Here is a 21,636-nt window from a genome sequence, read left to right as displayed (position 1 = left end):
TGCGTTGCACACCAATCTACAGACACCCCCATGCACAGATGGAAACATTCAAAGCCTTGATAATATTTGTCCATTTCCCGGTTTTGTTCGTGCATTGGTCACCTAAAAAGTTAGTAGCCTATATAGTACAACATCTACATGCAATATCTTTACCATGCCTAATTACGACCTATTAATTTGGACAACTTTATACAGCCCTATAAAGGCTAAAGTGACCTTTTAGTTTTGTTCCAATTTAGCGTTGTGTATGGCTTTAAACATTGCATCCGCTTTAACATCAGCCTAAGCATTATTCCAGCTGCGCTAAAGTTTTGACAAGCACCACAATTTTGCCTACCTTGTTGTAGCCCATACCTTGTTGTACCCCTTTTTCAGTAGCATCATTTGTTTTTGTTAACTCAGAATAGAACAGAGCTCCTATGTCTTCCTTACCTCTTTTGGTAATACATATGTGCTTAGGCGTTCATTCTATATTTCTGCAATAACTCCAAGCTTTGCTATGTTCCCTCCATCCTTTCGTTGTTTTCTAAAAACGTTTTATATCCATGATGGTTTTGAAGTCTTGAGTTAGTGAATTTGCGTAAATCGGCTTATTATCTGCTGTTAATCAGCAACCATAGATAGTAAAAGAAAGCAGCAAGTATGGGTACAATTTTTGTAGTTGCTGCATCCATTCATTGTTATTCTCTCTCCTGCTCAAACAAATGTTGTGCGTGCATTAAGTTGATGATAACATGTTTGCAAACTCTACTTTACAGAAAATATTGTAAATAGCCTACTGTCATGCAGTTAATGGGATACTGTGCAGAGTTGGAAAGTTAGGTCAACTTGGAAACTGTTTCTCGTTGTTGAGTTGCCTGATGGTAAGGTACAGCCGTAGCTTACACCTGCAGGAGCGCTTGGCAGCCTGTGCTGCGCAACGCACACTTCGCTCCACTCATCTATAGCCTACAACGCAGTCCCCATATTACCACACGAGAGAAATCAGTGTGGTGTCCATTAAGATGTGAAAAAATAGGCATAAATCTAGCGTACACATTTCCACGAATCACGGATGTGTTGATGACATAAATTAGGAAATATTAGAGGACTTAAGGAGACGTGATGTTGAACTGCATGCTGATGCCATTTAACCCAAATGCCCCAGCAGCAGCACGGGAGAGGAGAGATTATCTGACAGAAGATATGCATTGTCTATAGAGAGGTAATGTTAGATTACTTTGTACATTGAAAAAATATCACCATGCATTCATAACCTCGTGATTCAACGAGAGTGATCCCAAAACATGGGAAAGTATGTCTTTGTGACAATTCTGTATTACATTTTGTCAAGAGGAAAAATCAATAGCTAACTGTTCCCAGCTGAACAGTGATTATAGCGCTGTGAACGCTCCTGGCTGCACCTGGCAAATCCGCCATCGTAATAGCATTCAGGTATGGAACAAGCGTGCCTGTTGTTAAAGGGAATGTGAGATGACGCTCTGATTGGTTTATTGCACATTACGCCCAAACCACACCCATGATTAATGTAGCTTCTTCAGACCACCCCATTTTAGATTTGTGTCGGGCGCAACAGTCATATATCCCGCCGGTAAAATAGTAACAGCGCCCAAGATCTGCCGACAAAGCAACTTGCGTTTTGCGCAAAGACACTCCTGTTTTAGACCATTAAAATAGAGCCCTAAATCTGTTCTTGGTCTTGGATTTCGTGAAATAAATTTCTAAATAGTCCGGTGCGACTTATATATGGTTTTTCTCCTTCATGACAAATTTTTTGACTGATACGACTTATGCTCTGGAGCAACTTTGTCCGGAAAATACGGTATCTTATAGGACATGTGTAACAACCCCTTCTGTCCCGAATTCTGTGGTGTCGAATTATAATTAACTGATCCAAACTCAGAAGAATTGTGACAAAGCAACAGGATACGGCAGAAGGTGTAGCTTTAATCCAATACAGAGCATAGGTTCATGAGGCCAGCTACCAGCATCCTGTCTTTACACAGCTTATATACCCCTTTTTCAGTAGCATCATTTGTTTTGTTTAACTCAGAATAGAACAGAGCTCCTATGTCTTCCTTACCTCTTTTGGTAATACATATGTGCTTAGGCGTTCATTCTATATTTCTGCAAATGACCTCTGACCTTGCCTGAACAGACGCTGAGGCTGACCAGGCCTCTATGCCCTTATATGTAATTATGTAGCTGCATGCCTTTGGCTAAACTTATCCCCTGCTGTTTTACCACATCACCCTCAGACAGTTTTCCCAATGTACAGAACATCTTTTGATAAAACTACAGAATATCTTTTCATGAAACCACATAAAACCCACGACAATTCCACCCATTCTTATTGGTCACCCTAGTTTGCGCACAAGCTTATGGTTGCAGGGAGGGGATTAGCCTACCTATTTTAGAATTTTACCCGGATACAATGAATACTATTTTTTGATTGGATGTCGGGTGGCTATTTATTTATTTGATTTGGCTGGTGAGTGGTGCGCTACTTCTGAACCCTGCGAGAAATCCTCTCGTATCCCTGCGCCTCCTCTAATAATTATGCAGATACCTTGACATCCTTAGTAATATTTCTGCGTGAGAAATGCAAGGTATGGCGTGTGATCTGCTGTATGGCGTGTGACCCTGTTGAATTGCGCGTGAGACTTGAGAACCCTGTAGGCTCCCATATAACAGGATCGTTCAATACTAAGCATCTCTCATAGGCTCCCATGTAACCGGATCGTTCAATACTAAGCATCTCTCATAGGCTCCCATGTAACAGGATCGTTCAATACTAAGCATCTCTCAGGCTCCCATGTAACAGGATAGTTCAATACTAAGCATCTCTGAGTCTGTTTCTCATGCTGAAGGTGATCTTGTTCATAGGAATTGTGTGTGTGTGTGTGTGTGTGTGTGTGTGAAGTATAATCTTGTTCATAGGAATTGTGTGAGTGTGTGAAGTATAATGTAAACCTTCAACCACCAGCCCCTTTTATCAAAGAGTATAGAAGCTTTTAGTCGATTTAGTTTTAGTGACAGCAGTGTCCCTGTCTGTTTTTACTGATCAGTAACTGATTTGTTAGTTGACATGACAACCCTTTATTTTAAGACCCCCCCACATCAGCTGTAGTCATCAGTCCAGGTTAGACGAGGGAGATGATTTCACACAACTTTGCATTTCCACAAAAACAGCACTACACCGCAGTAATCGGGAACAACTCTTTAAAGCATTTCAAAATACGTTTGTGAAGCTGGCAGTAATACATTCATTTCCAGCCTGAATAAAGCAAACGGAGACAGAGATGGGAACCAGAACAGGAGAACTTTGGTCATCTTCAGACTGTCTTGCGCCAAACAATGCAGGAACCTCAGAGAGACGTCCGCGTCCGCTGAAATATGGGGCACACACACGTCCAGTTGCTGAAATATGGGACACACACACGTCCAGTTGCACACACACACACACACACGTGTCTGGACACTGAAATATGGGACACACACACACGTCTGGTCGCTGCTCTTATTGCGCCAGACGGTGGATGTCAGCTGCATGGGGTCTGGATGCGTGTGTGTGTGTGTTCTGCTTGGTGTGTGCGTGTGTACGTTTTGCTTGGTGTGTGTGTGTGTGTTCTGCTTGGTGTGCAGATCTGGTGGCTTTTATAACAGTTTGCTTTTGTTTTTGAAGTGCACGTGTTCACAAGTGTTCCGCTCAGTCTCTCACACACACACATTAACACACATGTACACACACTCTATGCTTTTTTGAAGTGTACACGCGCAGAGGTGATAATATACTGCTCAAAAAAATTAAGGGAATTCTTCAATCATCCACTGGACCGGTACTCTGACACTGTTTGGTTCTGAGCACAAGTAAAACTTTTGAGGCGAGTGTTTTATTTTGCAACAACAGTCAGACATTCTGTGATTGTAGTTTGAGAATGGAGAAAAGGGTGGAAGCTTTCAAAAAATGTGTTTCAGCAATTGTGAAAAACTGTAAGTGTTCCCTTAATTTATTTGAGCAGTGTATATATACATACACACACACACACACTCTAAAGCAGGTTCCACAGACGCGCACATAGGGGTTCCGGTCACATGGTGTCCTAGCTGCCGTGGCAGGCACAAATGTGATGTCACTTCCCTAGCAGCGGTGAAGAGATGTGATGTCACTTCCCTAGCAGCGGGGCTTGTTTCCTGAGAGACGAGCGTCTGCAGCATTCCGGTTGTTCACAACTGAATAAGAGAACTCCTCATGGTACCAAAGTTGGTGCTCTGGCTGGTTAAGTGGTAAGTGACTCCACTTAGCTGTGATCGCCTGAATGTTATTGCCGAGTTATCAGTGTTCCTTTCACCAGTTTTGCTTTTAAATAGTGATTCACTAAGTGTGGTGCACAGTCATGTATGGATGGAAGACCATGTAAGCCAGACAAGCAGAACATGATCATGGAAATAGCTTATTGCCAATACTTTATCAGATATTTCTGAAGTAACTGCATTAGATGGTAGCAGTTCGAGACAATGTTAAAATAACTAGTTTGTTCGGAATCCTGTCTTTATCTGTGGAACCTTTTGTTTGTGGAACCCTTTCTTTAGAAAACCCTTTGTCTATGGAACCTAGTCTCTATGGAAACCTGTGTCTGTGGAACCCTTTGTGGAATCTGGTCTCTGTAGAAACCCTTGTCTGTGGAACCCTGTCAGGATCCATCAAGATGCAGCCATTTCTGCTCTGTGGTAAGTTATACCTTACACACACACACACACTCTCCCTCTCCATACAATAATGGTACATATGACATACATTCCCAAAACATTGAACATGATGTGACCAGACCGACAGCTTCAGCACACACACACACACACACAGAAAGCAAGTGTAACACTGTAGAATCCCAGAGCAGCCTTGAGAGCAGATTCCCGTTCAGAGAGCGCCTCCCTCAGGATGGCTGTAGTACTGCTCCCTCCCCTCTATCAGTCCGTGGTTGCCGTGGGAGACGCCAGCTGCAGACACGCCTCGTGGCCCACTGGGGAGGGGCGTGTCCTAGACACACCTGAGACCGCTGTCCGTGCGGACGCCACACCGCACACAACGTTCCTCATTGTCCGTCGCACAAATGAAACACACACACACACACACTTCAGTATACAAAATTGCCTTCTTTTCCAAATGTCAGCATTTGTTGTTTGTTTGTCTTCTTGCAGTCTCTCCTGTTGCCCATGGCAACACAAAGCTCTAGCTAACACGACACTTTAAAACACACACGGCTAAACCCAGAGGGCCTGAACACTGAGGGGTAAATAATAAATATGGGAATTGCACAAGTGAAATGTGAGCACTCCGATCGATATGTCAGGAACCCAGGGGCTGGTCAGACCAGAGGCAGCTTCGCCCCCAGGTGGTCAGGAGAGAGAACTGTCCATAGCAGGAGCCGCTGGGGTCTGCAGGCTCACTGTCACGACTTGATCTTCCAGAGCTGCAGAGACACGCACGCAGACACGCACGCACACACACACACACACATTAGTCACACAACTCAGGAGAGGTGCACTGGTTTTTAAATGTGAACAGCAGAAACGGAACTCGGCACCAGATGTTTGTATAATGCCGGGAGTTAATCTGAGTTTGTTGTGTGTGTGTGCACGTGTGCTGAGTGTTAATCTGAGTTTGTACTGTGTGTGTGTGTGTGTTACCTTCAGGTTGAAGCCCAGCAGGTCGCTGATGACCCCGGACACAGCGGACAGGATGACCACCTGAGTGATACTGTAGAGCAGGGGGTTCATCGTCAGACCGTACAGCCGGAACGGGGCGTCCAACTCCTGAGAGAGAGAGAGAGAGAGACAGTGAGTGTGTGTGTGTGTGTGTTGTACAGAGATGTATTTTCAGTGACTGCAGTCAAAGTCCTTTTAGGCAAGTCCCTCCACTCAGCGGCCATATTGCAACGCTTTTTGGGCACTTATCGGGCATCTATTTCGGCAGAAAGGCTTCACGACACCAATCTTGCTCCAGCGGCGAGATCACACCACATGATTGGCTCAATGTATTCACATGTCGATGTTTTACTGCGGAAGGGGTGTGATATGCATTCTATGGAGGATTTTTTGAGTGCTGTGTCTCCTCATTAGAAAGTCTCTGCTGCAGTATGCTAACTGAAAAACGCCAAACCTTGATACCGTAAGCTGTCTGAGTATGGTGTGCAGAGTATAGTGCTATAAGTGTACCCTAACTGCCCTTCAGCAGAGTATAGTGTGCAGCGTAGTACCCTAACTGACCTTCAGCGGAGTATAGTTTGCTATAAGTACCCTAACTGCCCTTCAGCAGAGTATAGTGCTATAAGTGTAGTACCCTATCTGCTCTTCAGTAGAGTATAGTGTGCAGCGTAGTACCCTAACTGCCCTTCAGCGGAGTATAGTGCTATAAGTGTAGTACCCTAACTGACATTCAGCGGAGTATAGTGTGCTATAAGTACCCTAACTGCCCTTCAGCAGAGTATAGTGTGCTATAAGTGCCCTAACTGACATTCAGCGGATATAGTGTGCTATAAGCAGTGATGCCAGTAACTCTTTTCGGGCATGAGGACAACATGCGTGTAACACCACGCAGCGACACAAACGTAAACAGCAATTGAGTGAGGAGAGATGTGCATGGGTGCGCCTTCGGGATACCTCCCTAAAATTACTTTTTGTAAGTTGTAATGTTTCACGTTACTGTTAAAATACACTTCCAACAAAGTGAGTGTTGGCAAAACCGGTTGTCATTTTTATGTTGAGGCGGCGGGGGTGTTGTCGGCAGCTGTTGAATGTAACTAATAAAGTAACTTGTAATCTAACTCGGACTAAATCAGTCAGATTACTTTTTTTGTTATGTGACTAAGTATAGTGTACTATATGAGGAAATGTTATGTAACTAAGTGTAGTGTGCTATTGAGGATATGCTATGTGAGTGTAGTGTGTATACTATGGGGCAGCCGTGGCCCACTGGTTAGCACTCTGGACCTGTAACCGGAGGGTTGCCGGTTCGAGCCCGACCAGTGGGGAACGGCTGAAGTGCCCTTGAGCAAGGCACCTAACCCCTCACTGCTCCCCGGCGTCGCTGTTGTAGCAGGCAGCTCACTTTCGCCGGGATTAGTGTGTGCTTCACCTCACTGTGTGTTCACTGTGTGCTGAGTGTGTTTCACTAATTCATGGATTGGGATAAATGCAGAGACCAAATTTCCCTCACGGGATCAAAAGAGTATATATACTTATACTTATATGAGGATATGCTATCTGAGTGTAGTGTGTATATGAGGATATGCTATGTGAGTATAGAGTGCTATCTGAGTGTAGTGCGCTATTGAGGGTGTGCTATCTGAGGGTAGTGTGCTATCTGAGGGTAGTGTGCTATCTGAGGGTAGTGTGCTATCTGAGCGTAGTGTGCTATCTGAGTGTAGCGTGTTATTTGAGTGTAGCGTGTATATGAGGGTAGTGTGCTATCTGAGTGTAGTGTGTATATGAGGGTAGTGTGCTATTTGAGTGTAGCGTGTTATTTGAGTGTAGCGTGTATATGAGGGTAGTGTGCTATCTGAGTGTAGTATAGTTAGTACAACTGACCTTGAGTAGTTTGGTGGCCAGCTTGAGCACATTGTTGACCAGCGTCAGCTCCTCCTTCTTGTTTGGTTTCTTCTCCATCTTCAGGTACAGATTGATCTGAGGACACACACACACACACACACACACACACACACACACCTTTTAGGTCAGCAGGATGGAGGTGTGTGCACGTGTGTGTGTGCACGTGTGTACCTATTCGGTCAACAGGATGGAGGTGTTGCTTTGTGTGTGTGTGTATGTCCCATGGAGGTATTATATTTAACTGGAGAGTAGGGTTGGGCGATGTCCCCTTAATTGGCATTTGACGATGTGTCCAGTAAAACACGGTGAGCTGAGCGGACTCCAGTGAGACGAGTGAAATAAATGTGGCCATCGCCATAGGCTATTTGCTACGATATAAGCTACTGTTAGGCCATTTCCATTTTTTTTTCGTGCAGTGAATTAGGCTATCCAATCACTATGCTGTTTTCATGAACATTACAGGAATCCACTTCATTCATTGTTTTAAATATTGTTGCTTCTAGCCTACCCACGAGTGGTTCAGTTTGTCAGTTTTTTTTTGCGGACCGGTTAGGTCCAGCCCACGGCCCGGGGGTTGAAGACCCCTGAAGGACCCCTGATCTAGGCTATTAGTAAAGAGGACAGACAGGGTTGTTGGATATTTGGCTTTTGCCTTGACTGTAGGCTAGAGTCTATATAGAGTCATAGCATTATAGACCAGAGTCTGTGTGCAGATTATGGTAGGCTAGAGTCTGTGTATAGGGCTAGTCTATATAGCATTATGTAGACTAGAGTCTGTGTGTAGCATTATGTAGGCTAGAGTCTGTGTGTAGCATTATGTAGGCTAGAGACTGTGTCTGCAGGCTTATAGCTATTTTGTAGGCTATTATGCTGTGTAGACGGTGTGTAGCATTATGTAGGCTAGGCTAGTTTGTGTAGCATTATGTAGGCTAGAGTCGGTGTGTAGCATTATGTAGGCTAGGCTAGTTTGTGTAGCATTATGTAGGCTAGGCTAGTTTGTGTGTAGCATTATGTAGGCTAGGCTAGTTTGTGTAGCATTATGTAGGCTAGAGTTTGTTGGCAATGTGTGCGCAGCAGTTCATCTCCGCTGCTTGTGCAAAGCTAATCCTAAACAACCTGCTGGTGCTGATGACGCTTAATAAACTGTATTGTGGAAATAGGTCTAGTTTGTGTGTGTGTGTACCTGTTCGGTCAGCAGGATGGAGGTGTGTGTGTGTGTGTGTGTGTAACGTGTGTGTACGTACCTGTTCGGTCAGCAGGATGGAGGTGTGTGTGTGTGTGTGTACCTGTTCGGTCAGTAGGATGGAGGTGTTGCTGTACTTCTTGCTGGTCTCGGAGCCCAGCGTGATGAAGCGGAGCAGAAACAGAGAGAGAGAGGAGCACCAGATCACCAGCTCCCAGTTATAGTGGCAGTCCAGGAACGTCTCGTGCACATGCAGCAGCTGCACACACACACACACACACACACAGTAAGGTAAGGCAAGGTGTGTGTGTGTGTGTGTAAGGTGTGTGTGTGTGTGTGGGAGTGTGTAAGGTGTGTGTGTGGGAGTGTGTAAGGTGTTTGCGTGTGGGAGTGTGTAAGGTGTGTGTGTGTAAGTAAGGTGTGTGTGTGGGTGGGTGGGAGTAAGGTGAGTGTGGGAGTGTGTGTGCTTGGGATATGCGGTGTGGGGAGTGGTGTGTAAGGTGAGTGTATGGTGGTGGGAAAGGTGTGTGTGCAATAGTGTGTGGGAGTAAGAGGTGTGTGTGTGTGGGGGAGTAAGGTGTGTGTGTACCTGTGCACAGCAGATAACCACCACAGAGAGGGTGAGTAAGAAGGCTGATGAGACTATCACATCCACCGACCTCTGAGGACCGCGCCTCTGGAACACACACACACAGTTGATGATCAGCACACACACACAACACACACAGTTGATGATCAGCACACACACACACAGAGTTGATGATTAGCACACACACACACACACAGTTGATGATTAGCACACACACACACACACAGTTGATGATCAACACACACACACACACACACACACACACACACACACACACGAGTTGATGATTAGCACACACACACACACAGAGTTGATGATCAGCACACACACACAGTTGATGATTAGCACACACACACACACAGTTGTTGATCAACACACACACACACACATACACACACAGTTGATGATCAGCAATAACAATAATAGAGTTGATGATCAGCACACACAACACAGTTGATGATTAGCACAGACACACACACACAGTTGATGATCAACACACACACACACACATACACACAGTTGATGATCAGCACACACACACAGTTGATGATTAGCACACACACACACACAGAGTTGATGATCAGCACACACAATAGTTGATGATTAGCATTACCTGAATTTGATGATCAAATACACACACAATACACACACAGATGATCTAGTCACACACACACACACACACAGTTGATGATCAACACACACACACAGTTGATGATCAGCACACACACACACAGAGTTGATGATCAGCACACACACACAGTTGATGATTAGCACACACACACACACACAGTTGATGATCAGCACACACACACATACACACAGTTGATGATCAACACACACACACACACAGTTGATGATCAACACACACACACACACAGTTGATGATCAACACACACACACACAGAGTTGATGATCAGCACACACAGTTGATGTTGATGATTAGCACACACACACAGTTGATGATCAGCACAATTTATACATATACACATACACACACAGTTGATGATCAGCACACACACACACACACAGAGTTGATGATCAGCACACACACACAGTTGATGATCAACACACACACACAGTTGATGATCAACACACACACACACACATACACACAGTTGATGATCAAGCACACACACACACACACAGTTGATGATCAACACACACACACAGTTGATGATTAGCACACACACACACACACAGTTGATGATCAACACACACACACAGTTGATGATCAGCACACACACACACACACACAGTTGATGATCAAACACACACACACACACACACACACACACACAGAGTTGATGATCAGCACACACACACAGTTGATGATTAGCACACACACACACACAGTTAAGATGATCAAAGTACACACACACACACACACACACACACACACACACACACACACACACAGAGTTGATGCAAATGATCAGTTGATGATCACACACACACACAGAGTTGATGATCAATAATAATACACAGTTGATTGATGGTCACACACACACACACACACAGTTGATGATCAACACACACACACACACAGTTGATGATCAGCACACACACACAGAGTTGATGATCAGCACACACACACAGTTGATGATAAGCACACACACACACACACACACACACACACATACACACATACACACAGTTGATGATCAGCACACACACACACACACACAGAGTTGATGATCAGCACACACACACAGTTGATGATCAGCACACACACACAGTTGATGATTAGCACACACACACACACACAGTTGATGATCAACACACACACACACACATACACACAGTTGATGATCAACACACACACACACACAGTTGATGATCAGCACACACACACACAGTTGATGATTAGCACACACACACATGATCAACACACACACACAGTTGATGATCAGCACACACACACACACACACACAGTTGATGATCACACACACACACACACAATAACACACACACACACACACACACACACACACACAGTTGATGATCAACACACACACACACACACACACACACAGAGTTGATGATCAGCACACACACACAGTTGATGATTAGCACACACACACACACAGAGTTGATGATCAGCACACACACACACACACACACACACACACACAGAGTTGATGATCAGCACACACACACAGTTGATGATCAGCACACACACACAGTTGATGATTAGCACACACACACACACACAGTTGATGATCAAATTACACAATAATAATAATAATATACAATACAGTTGATGATCAACACACACACACACACAGTTGATGATCAGCGCACACACACAGTTGATGATTAGCACACACACACACAGTTGATGATCAACACACACACACACACACAGTTGATGATCAGCACACACACACACACACAGTTGATGATCAACACACACACACACACACAGAGTTGATGATCAGCACACACACACAGTTGATGATTAGCACACACACACACACACAGTTGATGATCAGCACACACACACAGTTGATGATTAGCACACACACACACACACACAGTTGATGATCAACACACACACACACACACACACACACAGTTGATGATCAACACACACACACACACACACAGTTGATGATCAACACACACACACACACACAGTTGATGATCAGCACACACACACACACAGAGTTGATGATCAGCACACACACACAGTTGATGATTAGCACACACACACACAACACACACAGTTGATGATCAGCACATACACACATACACACAGTTGATGATCAGCACACACACACACACACACACAGTTGATGATCAGCACACACACACACACACACAGTTGATGATCAGCACACACACACACACACAGAGTTGATGATCAGCACACACACACAGTTGATGATCAGCACACACACACAGTTGATGATTAGCACACACACACACACAGTTGATGATTAGCACACACACACACACACACAGTTGATGATCAACACACACACACATACACACAGTTGATGATCAACACACACACACACAGTTGATGATCAGCGCACACACACACACACACACACACAGTTGATGATTAGCACACACACACACAGTTGATGATTAGCATGATGCACGCAGCTGATGATCATACACTCTTTGCATTGGGCTTGTTCTGTGACCAGAGGGAAGACTGCCCCCTACTGGCCATCACCAACAGCACTTCCAGCAGCCACCAGTGTTCCCAGGAGGTCTCTGACTAAGGCCTATATGAGTACCAGTATTTACATTTGTACTTGCCCATACGGATATTTCTTATTACAATAAGCTTTAAGCTTTATTTATAAATATAAATAATGAGTATCAAATAAAATATATAATAGCAGGCTATTTCAAACAAAAAAATAAACAAACAATTCTGTCTAAAACAAGCCTCCACATTGGCAATGTGTCTATCTTTTTTTTTTTTTAAGTATATTTTGTTTATACCACCATTAATGATGGGACAGTGGAGACAGGAAGTGAGTGGCTGAGAGAGTCAGGGTGTAGTCCGGAAAGGACCACGGGGCGGGAATCGAACCTGGGTCGCCAGCGTACGGTGCAGGTGCCCCAGCCAGTCGCGCCAAAACTGGGGCCCCATATCTTAATTAAACAAAATATTAACTAGACTATTTTACACTGTCTCTCAGTAAAATCTGATAAGGCAACAAAACATGATCCAACGTGACTCTACTGTAGAGACCTTTGTAAAATTGGTGTGGCCCCTTTAAGAGCTTAGAGGGAGCAGCCACCTAGTGAGAGGAAAAGAGGGAAGATGCTTCTGATTGCTGCCAAAGCAGAGTCAGTGAACGAGACTTAAGCATTGGCTAAACTATTGGCCACTGAATAAATCGGTGATTTCTCGCACACTATGCCTTACATCTGCCTGTTGCTCATGACTTCGGCTACAGTAGAAGTGAATTGGGCGCTGACTTTGGTCTTGGAGCATATAATGATCCGACTAACGTGACTGACTGAAATACCACTTCAACCATCAGGTCTGGTCCAAACGGTCTAATGAATGCGCCCTAAAACAGTCAGTCAATTAATTTACATGAAGCTGACACTCTTGTCCAAAGTGACTCAAAAGATCACGCACTCAAACAAACTAGGAAAAGTTGCCATGAACTGTTGAATACGAGTTGTTTACCTGCTCAGCCCTCTGTGATAAAACGTGTATGTGTGTGTAATAAAGCCATGTGTGTAGTGATGGCCCGATACTGGGATCGGGCTGATACTGGGCCCATATGGTACTCGTACTCATAAAAATTCCCCGATACCACCCCCCAATACTTACCGTTTCCCCTAAATCACTGCTGGCCGCTCTTGCGCCATGAAGCCTACTTTCGCCACCTCAAGCCGCTACGCTTTCATGAAGCCTACTCACAACGCTCATTTCAGTCTTGCACTTGAAAACATACCACTAGCTAGATTCATGTATCTGCGTTGAATACCCTCGACGATATCATTAAGCCAGATTCATGTATCTGCGTTGAATACCCTACGACGCGTATACAACTAGCTAGATTCATGTATCTCGTTGAATCTATGCTAATACCCTCGCACATATGGTTTCCTGTTTTAACTATAGCTCACCTAAACTATCGCAGTGTAGAGTGTAAGCGTTGTTGTTGTTGTTGTGCGTCGCTGGTGTGTTAGTGTAGCTCTGTACTTCGTGCTAGTTGGGGATAAGTAGCCTAGCATACAAAACAAACTCCATGGGGTTTCCGTTTCAGTAGATGAATGTGATTTGCAAAGTGTTTTGTTATCACAGATTTTGGTCATTTATACTGAGAAATGTTACCTTCCCTGCCTTTATTTCAGTCCCGACACCACTTTTAGCTCCAGCCTAGCATAGATCATTGAACTGGATTAGACCATTAGCATCTCAAGCCTTTAGCATCACGCTTAAAAGTGACTAAGATTTCGGTAATTTTCTATTTAAAACTTGTCTCCCTCGGGGTTAGGAAAGTGTAATTAGACCAACGGAAAATGAAACGTGGCGATTTTCTAGGCTGATTTGACATGGAACTCTACTCTCATTCCAGCGTAGTAATCAAGGAACACCATGGGCGCAGCAGCACAATGATATCATCATTTACCATCAGGATCGTTATCAAAGCAGCTCAAATTCTAATTGACACTGTATGTGAATGAAGGACGACAGCAGGTCTACCACCAAAGCCTCCTTTTCACACACATGACCTAGCGTACACACACACACACACACCTTGAGGTAGGAGCGGAGGGAGAGCCACATCTTGATGTTCTGGACCTTCTTGAGGCGGAAGTGTGGAACCTCAGACTTTCTGGCCCGACGCGCGGACGTCAGGTGACCAAAGAGCTTCGCAAAGAGCAGCCTCTGCAAAACACACACACACACAGATTACACACAGTCTCTGGGAAACACACACACACAGATTACACACAGCCTCGTGTGTGCGGTCCTCACCTGCTTGTAGGTGCGCTCGGCGACGCTGAGCAGGAAGAAGAAGAGCCAGGTGAGACAGGCGCGCACCACCAGACTGAGCGTCACCATGGTGATGACGGTGCAAATCGTTGGAGCCGGGCGGGCGGACCTGGCTTCGCCTAGTCAGGTTGGTGGCCGAAGTCCAGCTCGCGGCACTGGCACAGCCGATACGCAAACGGCGTCAAGCCCAGCGCCACGGCAACCAGGTTCCCAAACATCTGGTACCCGATGCTCGGAGTCTGCAGGTTTACCTGGGGGCCAATACATGTGTGTGTGTTAATACAGAGAAATAAACGTGTGTGTGTGTGTGTGTGTTGTTACCCAGTTTATGATCATGCCACTGATCTCCAGGACTGACGTGTGTGTGTTATGTGTGTTTGTGTTAGTGTGTGGTTTGTGTGTGTGGTATGTGGTAATGATGTTGTGTGCGTGTTGTGTTATTATGTGTTATGTAATTTGCCGGTTCCTTGATCTCCAGGGCCGGACGTGTGTGTGTGTGTTTGTGTGTATGTGTTATATGTGTGTGCGTGTTGTGTTATGTGTTACCCGGTTCATGACGTCCAGGACGGGTGTGTGCGCGCCAGGTGTTATTATTGTTGTGTGCGTGTTGTGTGTGTGCGCCAGGTGTGCTGTTGTGGGTGTCGTGTTGCGCGTTGTGTGTGTGTGTGTGTGTGTGCGCGTTGTGTGTGTGTGTGTGTGCGCGTGTGGGTGTGTGTGTTGTGTTGTGGGTGTGCGTGTTGTGTGTGTGTGTGTGTGTGTGTGTGTGCGCGTTGTGTGTGTGCGCGTTATGTGTGCGTGTGTTATATGTGTTACCCGGTTCATGATCATGCCACTGATCTCCAGGACGGACATGTCTGCTTTCTTGCACTCGTTGCCCTCCCACACGATGGCGCTAACGCGCTCCAACCCGGGGTTGGTGGAGTGGAGCCATGGCACGTGCCCCTGCAGCGCACACACACACACACACTTATCAGAAACACACTATACACACACAGCACTATAGGACGCATATGAATTCACACACACAGCATTATCCGACGTTATGAATTCACACACACAGCATTATGGGATGCATATGAGTTCACACACACACACACAGCATTATGGGATGCATATGAATTCACACACACACACAGAGACAGCATTATGGGATGCATATGAATTCACATGGACAGCATTATGGGATGCATATGAATTCACACACACACACAGACAGCATTATGGGACGCATATGAACTCACTCACACACACACACACAGACAGCATTTTGGGACGCGTATGAATTCACACACACACACACACACACACAGCATTATGGGATGCATATGAATTCACACACACACACAGCATTATGGGATGCATATGAATTCACACACACACAGACAGCATTATGGGACGCATATGAACTCACACACACACACAGCATTATGGGATGCATATGAATTCACACACACACACAGCATTATGGGATGCATATGAATTCACACACACACACACACACAGCATTATGGGATGCATATGAATTCACATGCGTTAAGAAGAACGTTATTCCATGATTTGGACTAAATGTCTTGAATTTACTTTTTAAAAATTCCAGAAATTCTACAATTCACACACACACACACTTCATAACTCACAGCACACCTCTCAAGCACACACACCTTACCCAAACACTTGTAAACGAGCTTGACACTGGTTCACATTAGCAACAGTAATAAACAGCAACACGTACACACACACACGCGCCCTCATCACTCACATCACACACCGTCTCTGACCTCTAACACACCAAACAGTCACCCTCATACACACACACACCAACACATGACAGAAACACACACCAAAACATGACACACACAAACACACACACACACACACACCAAAACATGACACACACAAACACACACAAAACATGACAAACACACACACACACCAACACATGACACACACACACACAAACTCACACAAATGCACAAATGTGATCCTGCAAGGCTTAAACCAGTCGCCTTCCTATGACAGTGCTATTTTGAGAAAATCCACGATAAACAAACGTATGGGTTAAAATGTCGAATTTTACGCTTTTGCATATACAGTCTACACTTTCATATTGTGAACAAAATTCACAGATAAACATACGCTTTGACTGTTAAACCCCACCTTTTAGGTGAAGATTCAACACATTAGCAGTCATTCCATTTGTCCACGCCGCTATAAGGTTTTACGGTAGAGATAAAATGTAGCCTACTCATTACTCAATGTGTAAGCTCTCTATCGTTCTTGGCAGATGTAACCGAATATGAATGTGAAAGACTTGCCTTTCAGGGCACGAACGGTCAAAAGCACGAACTTTTAGTAATATCCTGGTGCCATTTTACGGACCAGGAGAAGTTTTCCATTGACGTAGCAGTAGCACATTTTAAAAGTGGGCCTATAGCCTACATAATCTGTGTACATAGAACTTCTTCTCCCCTTACTTCCCCCGAAATACATTAATTATATTCTATAGTGACACCTTATGACCATCCCTGGTATTAACTAGGGGGCAGAAAAACATACTCACTCGGTTGATAAAACTGGACATAGTCAGTCATCCGCTTCAAAGTTACGCTACCGTAAGGCTAATAATAGCTGTGCCCTCATGTGACAATTTACTTAAAAAGGGGATTTTCTCCTCTTCTGGTGTATTGTGACAGAGACATTGTGAGAACCATGCCAACTTTGGCTGTGGTTATCTTAGCGATACTTTTTACAATACCCTCGATATACATATCGTTGGAAAGCTTAGTCAATGGCGTTAATGTGAGCACATTAACTTAATTTTGGAAATTTTACCAAAACGACTGGTTTCGCCTTGCAGGGTCACAAATGATTATCAGAATTACACTGAAACACTGAAATTCCTTCACTGAGGCTAATAACACACACACACACACACACAAACGTCTCTCATACTGTACACACACACCACAACTGAGGTGTCACTCATACACACACACACACTCACACACACAATCGTCTCTCACACACACACACACACCACAACTGAGGTGTCACTCATTCATACACACACACACACACACACACACACACAGAGGCATCTCTCATACACACCTCTGATAAACGCTATTTCCAGAGGACACACAAACACAGTTGCTATTTCAAGAGGTTATTATAATAGCCTGTCTGGGTGAAAAAGACACACACACACACAGACATACGCACACACACAGACATACGCACACACACAGACATACAGACAGATGCACGCACACACACAGACAGACAGACAGACAGACAGACAGTCGCTATGCATGGTCAAAGGTCGGGGTTATTTATGGAAGTAAACACAAGTCACTCATCCATCATCAACTGGAGTCTAACCTGCCCTGACTCAAACACACACACAGTCGCTACACAGAAACAAACACACACACACACACACACACACACACTCTACACAGAAACAAACATACATACACACACTAACACACTCTACACAGAAACAAACATATACACACACACTAACACTCTCTACACAGAAACATACATACACACACACACACACACACTCGCTACACAGAAATAAACATACAAGCACTCTGTCTGTCACACACACATACACCAGCATCACAGACACACTTAGATACAAGCATACACACATACACAAGCATACACACACAGACACACTTAGATACAAGCATACACACACAAAGATACAAGAATATACACACGTGCAGAATGCAGACACAAGCATATCCACCACCACACACACACACACGCATATCCACCGCCACACACACACACACACACAAAAGCATATCCACCGCCACACACACACACACACACACTCACACACAAAAGCATATCCACCGCCACAAACACACACACGCACACGCATATCCACCGCCACACACACACACACACACCTCCACACCCACCTGGTGGAAGGGGTCGTCCCTGTACTCCTTCTTGGTGCTGCTGGCGTTGTTGAGGGCGCCCCCCTCTGGCTCGGTCTCGCTGCTGCAGGAGGAGCGGCACTCAGCACAGTGCAGGAAGTCCTCCCACAGCACATCCTCCGTCTCCGACTCGTGCCGCGTGCTCTCCGAGTCCGCCGTGCGCAGGCTGGAACACCGCGAGCTGCAGCTCGTCCCCGACTGCTTCTGCTCCTACACACACACACAATAATAATAATAATAATAATAATAATATTTATTTATTTATATAGCACTTTTCAAACACAGAGCACAACGTGCTTTACAGACAAACAAACAAACAAAACAAAAAAGTATACAGTACAGTACCCAAGACAAAATAAACAAACAGCAATGATAATAATAAATAATGATAATAAATTAGCAGAGACATGAGTGGAATCATTCACTATTTAAGGAAGGCAACTGTATATAAGTGGGTCTTTAGATTTGAAAACAGCCACTGATGGTGCAGATTTGATGTTATAAGGGAGGCTGTAGGGGTGGGCGATATGGACAAAAAAATAATATCTCGATATTTTTTGTGATTTTGATGATAACGATAATTAGTCGATATCCTTTAAAAAATTGTTTTTGTTAAAGTCTGAGTTAACTTTACAGCTCATTATTTATGAATAGCATCATTACAATAATAACCAATAACCTAACCTGTGACTTTTTAACCAAATCAAATGGGGGGGGGGGCGGACAGGCAAGATCCTAGAGGAAACACTGGTGTGTGTGTGTGTGTACCTCAGGGTTGTAGTGTTTCTTGAAGGAGTGTGTCTTGCGGTGGCGGAGTGAGCACTCGCTGGTCAGTCTCTCCACTCCCCTGCGGAGGGTGCTGTAGGAATGTTCTGGATCCTCTTCGCTGGACGCCTCGTCTGAGATGTTCTCCGCCTCACGAGGGAGCAGCGACTCCGGAACACACTGCACATGCACAAACACACACGCATGCACGCACACACACACACACACACCGACACACACACGCGCGCGCACACACACACCGACACACACACACACACACACCCCGACATACACACCGACACACAGACACCCCGACACACACACACACACCGACACACACAGGTCAGTGTACCACTGGGATTCATTAGGTACTGACAGCATCAGTTTGGGATCGAACAAGGGGAAGGGAGTGTGTATGTGTGTGTGTGAGCATGTGTGTGTGTGCGTGTGTGTGTGAGCGAGTGAGCGCACGTGTGTGTGTGAGCGTGTGTGTGTGTGTGTGTGTTACCTTGCTGAGTGGCGGCAGGAGAAGGTTGTTTCGGGGTCCCAGGGTGCCCCAGCAGGGTTCGTCTGGGTGCAGCAGCTCGGGGTGTGTGTGTGTGTGTGAGTGTGTGTGTGTGCGTGAGTGTGTGTGTGTGTCGGGGTTGAGCTGCAGGCCCTCCTCGCTACTCTTGCTGGTGATTCGTCCATCCAGCGAGACGTATCCGTGGTCTGTCTCCGTGGACTTATCGATGGACATCTTCGAGCGCTTCGACCTGCAGGACACAAGAGACATGCAGTACTGCTGGAGGACACACACACACACACTTATACTCACACTCACACACACACACACTTATACTCACACTCACACACACACAGACACAGACACACTCATACTCACACACACAGACACAGACACACACACACACACTCTCACACACACAAACACACACACACACACACACTCATACTCTCACACACACACACAGACACACACACTCATACTCTCTCTCACACACACACACTCATACTCTCTCACACACACACACACACACATACAGACACACACACACACTCATACTCACACACACACACAGGCAGTCACAGACTTACCCACATTCACTCATAAACAACATAAGCACCTACATGCACACACACACACACACATGCACACACAGACACATGCACACACATTTACAAAGTTTGACATTCTGCTCACACAGAGACAGCCCTGACGGGAGAGGAGTGATCTAATGTGTATGTGTTTAAGCGTTTAAATATGTGTGTGTGTGTGTGTGTGTGTGTGTGTGTGTGTGTATGTGTGTATCCAAGCCTCTTGCTTGAATTTCAAAGTTCACCCAAACTGTGCTTGACTCTGGACACACACACACACACACACTCACCAGCTAAACTTCCATGTAGTAGTCGTAATAATTTTAGTTTAATAGTGTGTGTGTGCATAGTGTGTGTGTGTGTGTGTGTGTGTGTGTGTGTGTGTGTGTGTAGACGGACAGACGAGGTGAAGAGGCCAGACAGATACACACCCGTGTGTAAAGAGGTGTGTGTGTGTGTGTGTGTGTGTACACCCGTGTGTAAAGAGGTCATGCCAGAGGCCTGTGAGGAGAGTGGACAGACGAGAGGAGTGGACAGAGCCCGAGCTGAGTGGCGCCCCCTCCTGGGTGTTATCAGTAGTGCTAGAGCCGTCCGCCTCTCTATGGGACTCCAGGTGGGCCGCTTTCCTCAGTTTCCTTCAGCCGGAACACACACACACACACACACACACACACACACACACTGCTTAGACCCATACACACACACCAACCTACAAGCTTCCAGGTACGCCACCTTCCTAAGTTTCCTTCAGTTGACACACAGACACACTGCTTAGACACACACACACCCTATGAACTTCTAGGTTTCCTTCAACCTTAACACACACACACACACCTCCCTATAGTCCCCCATGAGCACCACTTCCTTAGCAGACACACACACACACACACCTCCCTATAGTCCTCCATGAGCACCAATTCCTTAGCAAACACACACACACCTCCCTATAGTCCTCCATTA

General features: G+C 45.3%; 1 protein-coding gene across 1 annotated transcript in view; it reads right to left on the bottom strand.

The window, feature by feature from the left end:
* Window positions 1–3,022: 3,022 nt before the first annotated feature.
* LOC125310808 (protein PHTF2-like) overlaps window positions 3,023–21,636 on the bottom strand; it is a gene marked incomplete at its 5' end in the record, with an annotated part of 36,044 nt that continues 17,430 nt past the window's right edge. Inside the window, 13 exon segments of the mRNA XM_048268527.1 lie at window positions 3,023–5,471; window positions 5,689–5,814; window positions 7,588–7,683; window positions 8,895–9,050; window positions 9,381–9,467; window positions 14,621–14,752; window positions 14,843–15,000; window positions 15,003–15,111; window positions 15,674–15,802; window positions 18,799–19,026; window positions 19,585–19,761; window positions 20,090–20,336; window positions 21,150–21,311. Coding sequence (XP_048124484.1) covers window positions 5,451–5,471; window positions 5,689–5,814; window positions 7,588–7,683; window positions 8,895–9,050; window positions 9,381–9,467; window positions 14,621–14,752; window positions 14,843–15,000; window positions 15,003–15,111; window positions 15,674–15,802; window positions 18,799–19,026; window positions 19,585–19,761; window positions 20,090–20,336; window positions 21,150–21,311 — 1,828 coding nt within the window. The 3' untranslated portion in view covers window positions 3,023–5,450.

The sequence above is a fragment of the Alosa alosa genome, chromosome 17, assembly GCF_017589495.1.
Source record: "Alosa alosa isolate M-15738 ecotype Scorff River chromosome 17, AALO_Geno_1.1, whole genome shotgun sequence".
In the NCBI taxonomy this organism is placed as follows: Eukaryota; Metazoa; Chordata; class Actinopteri; order Clupeiformes; family Clupeidae; genus Alosa; species Alosa alosa.
Note: the sequence above shows the minus strand (reverse complement) of the source record. Positions and strands in the feature narration are given on the sequence as shown.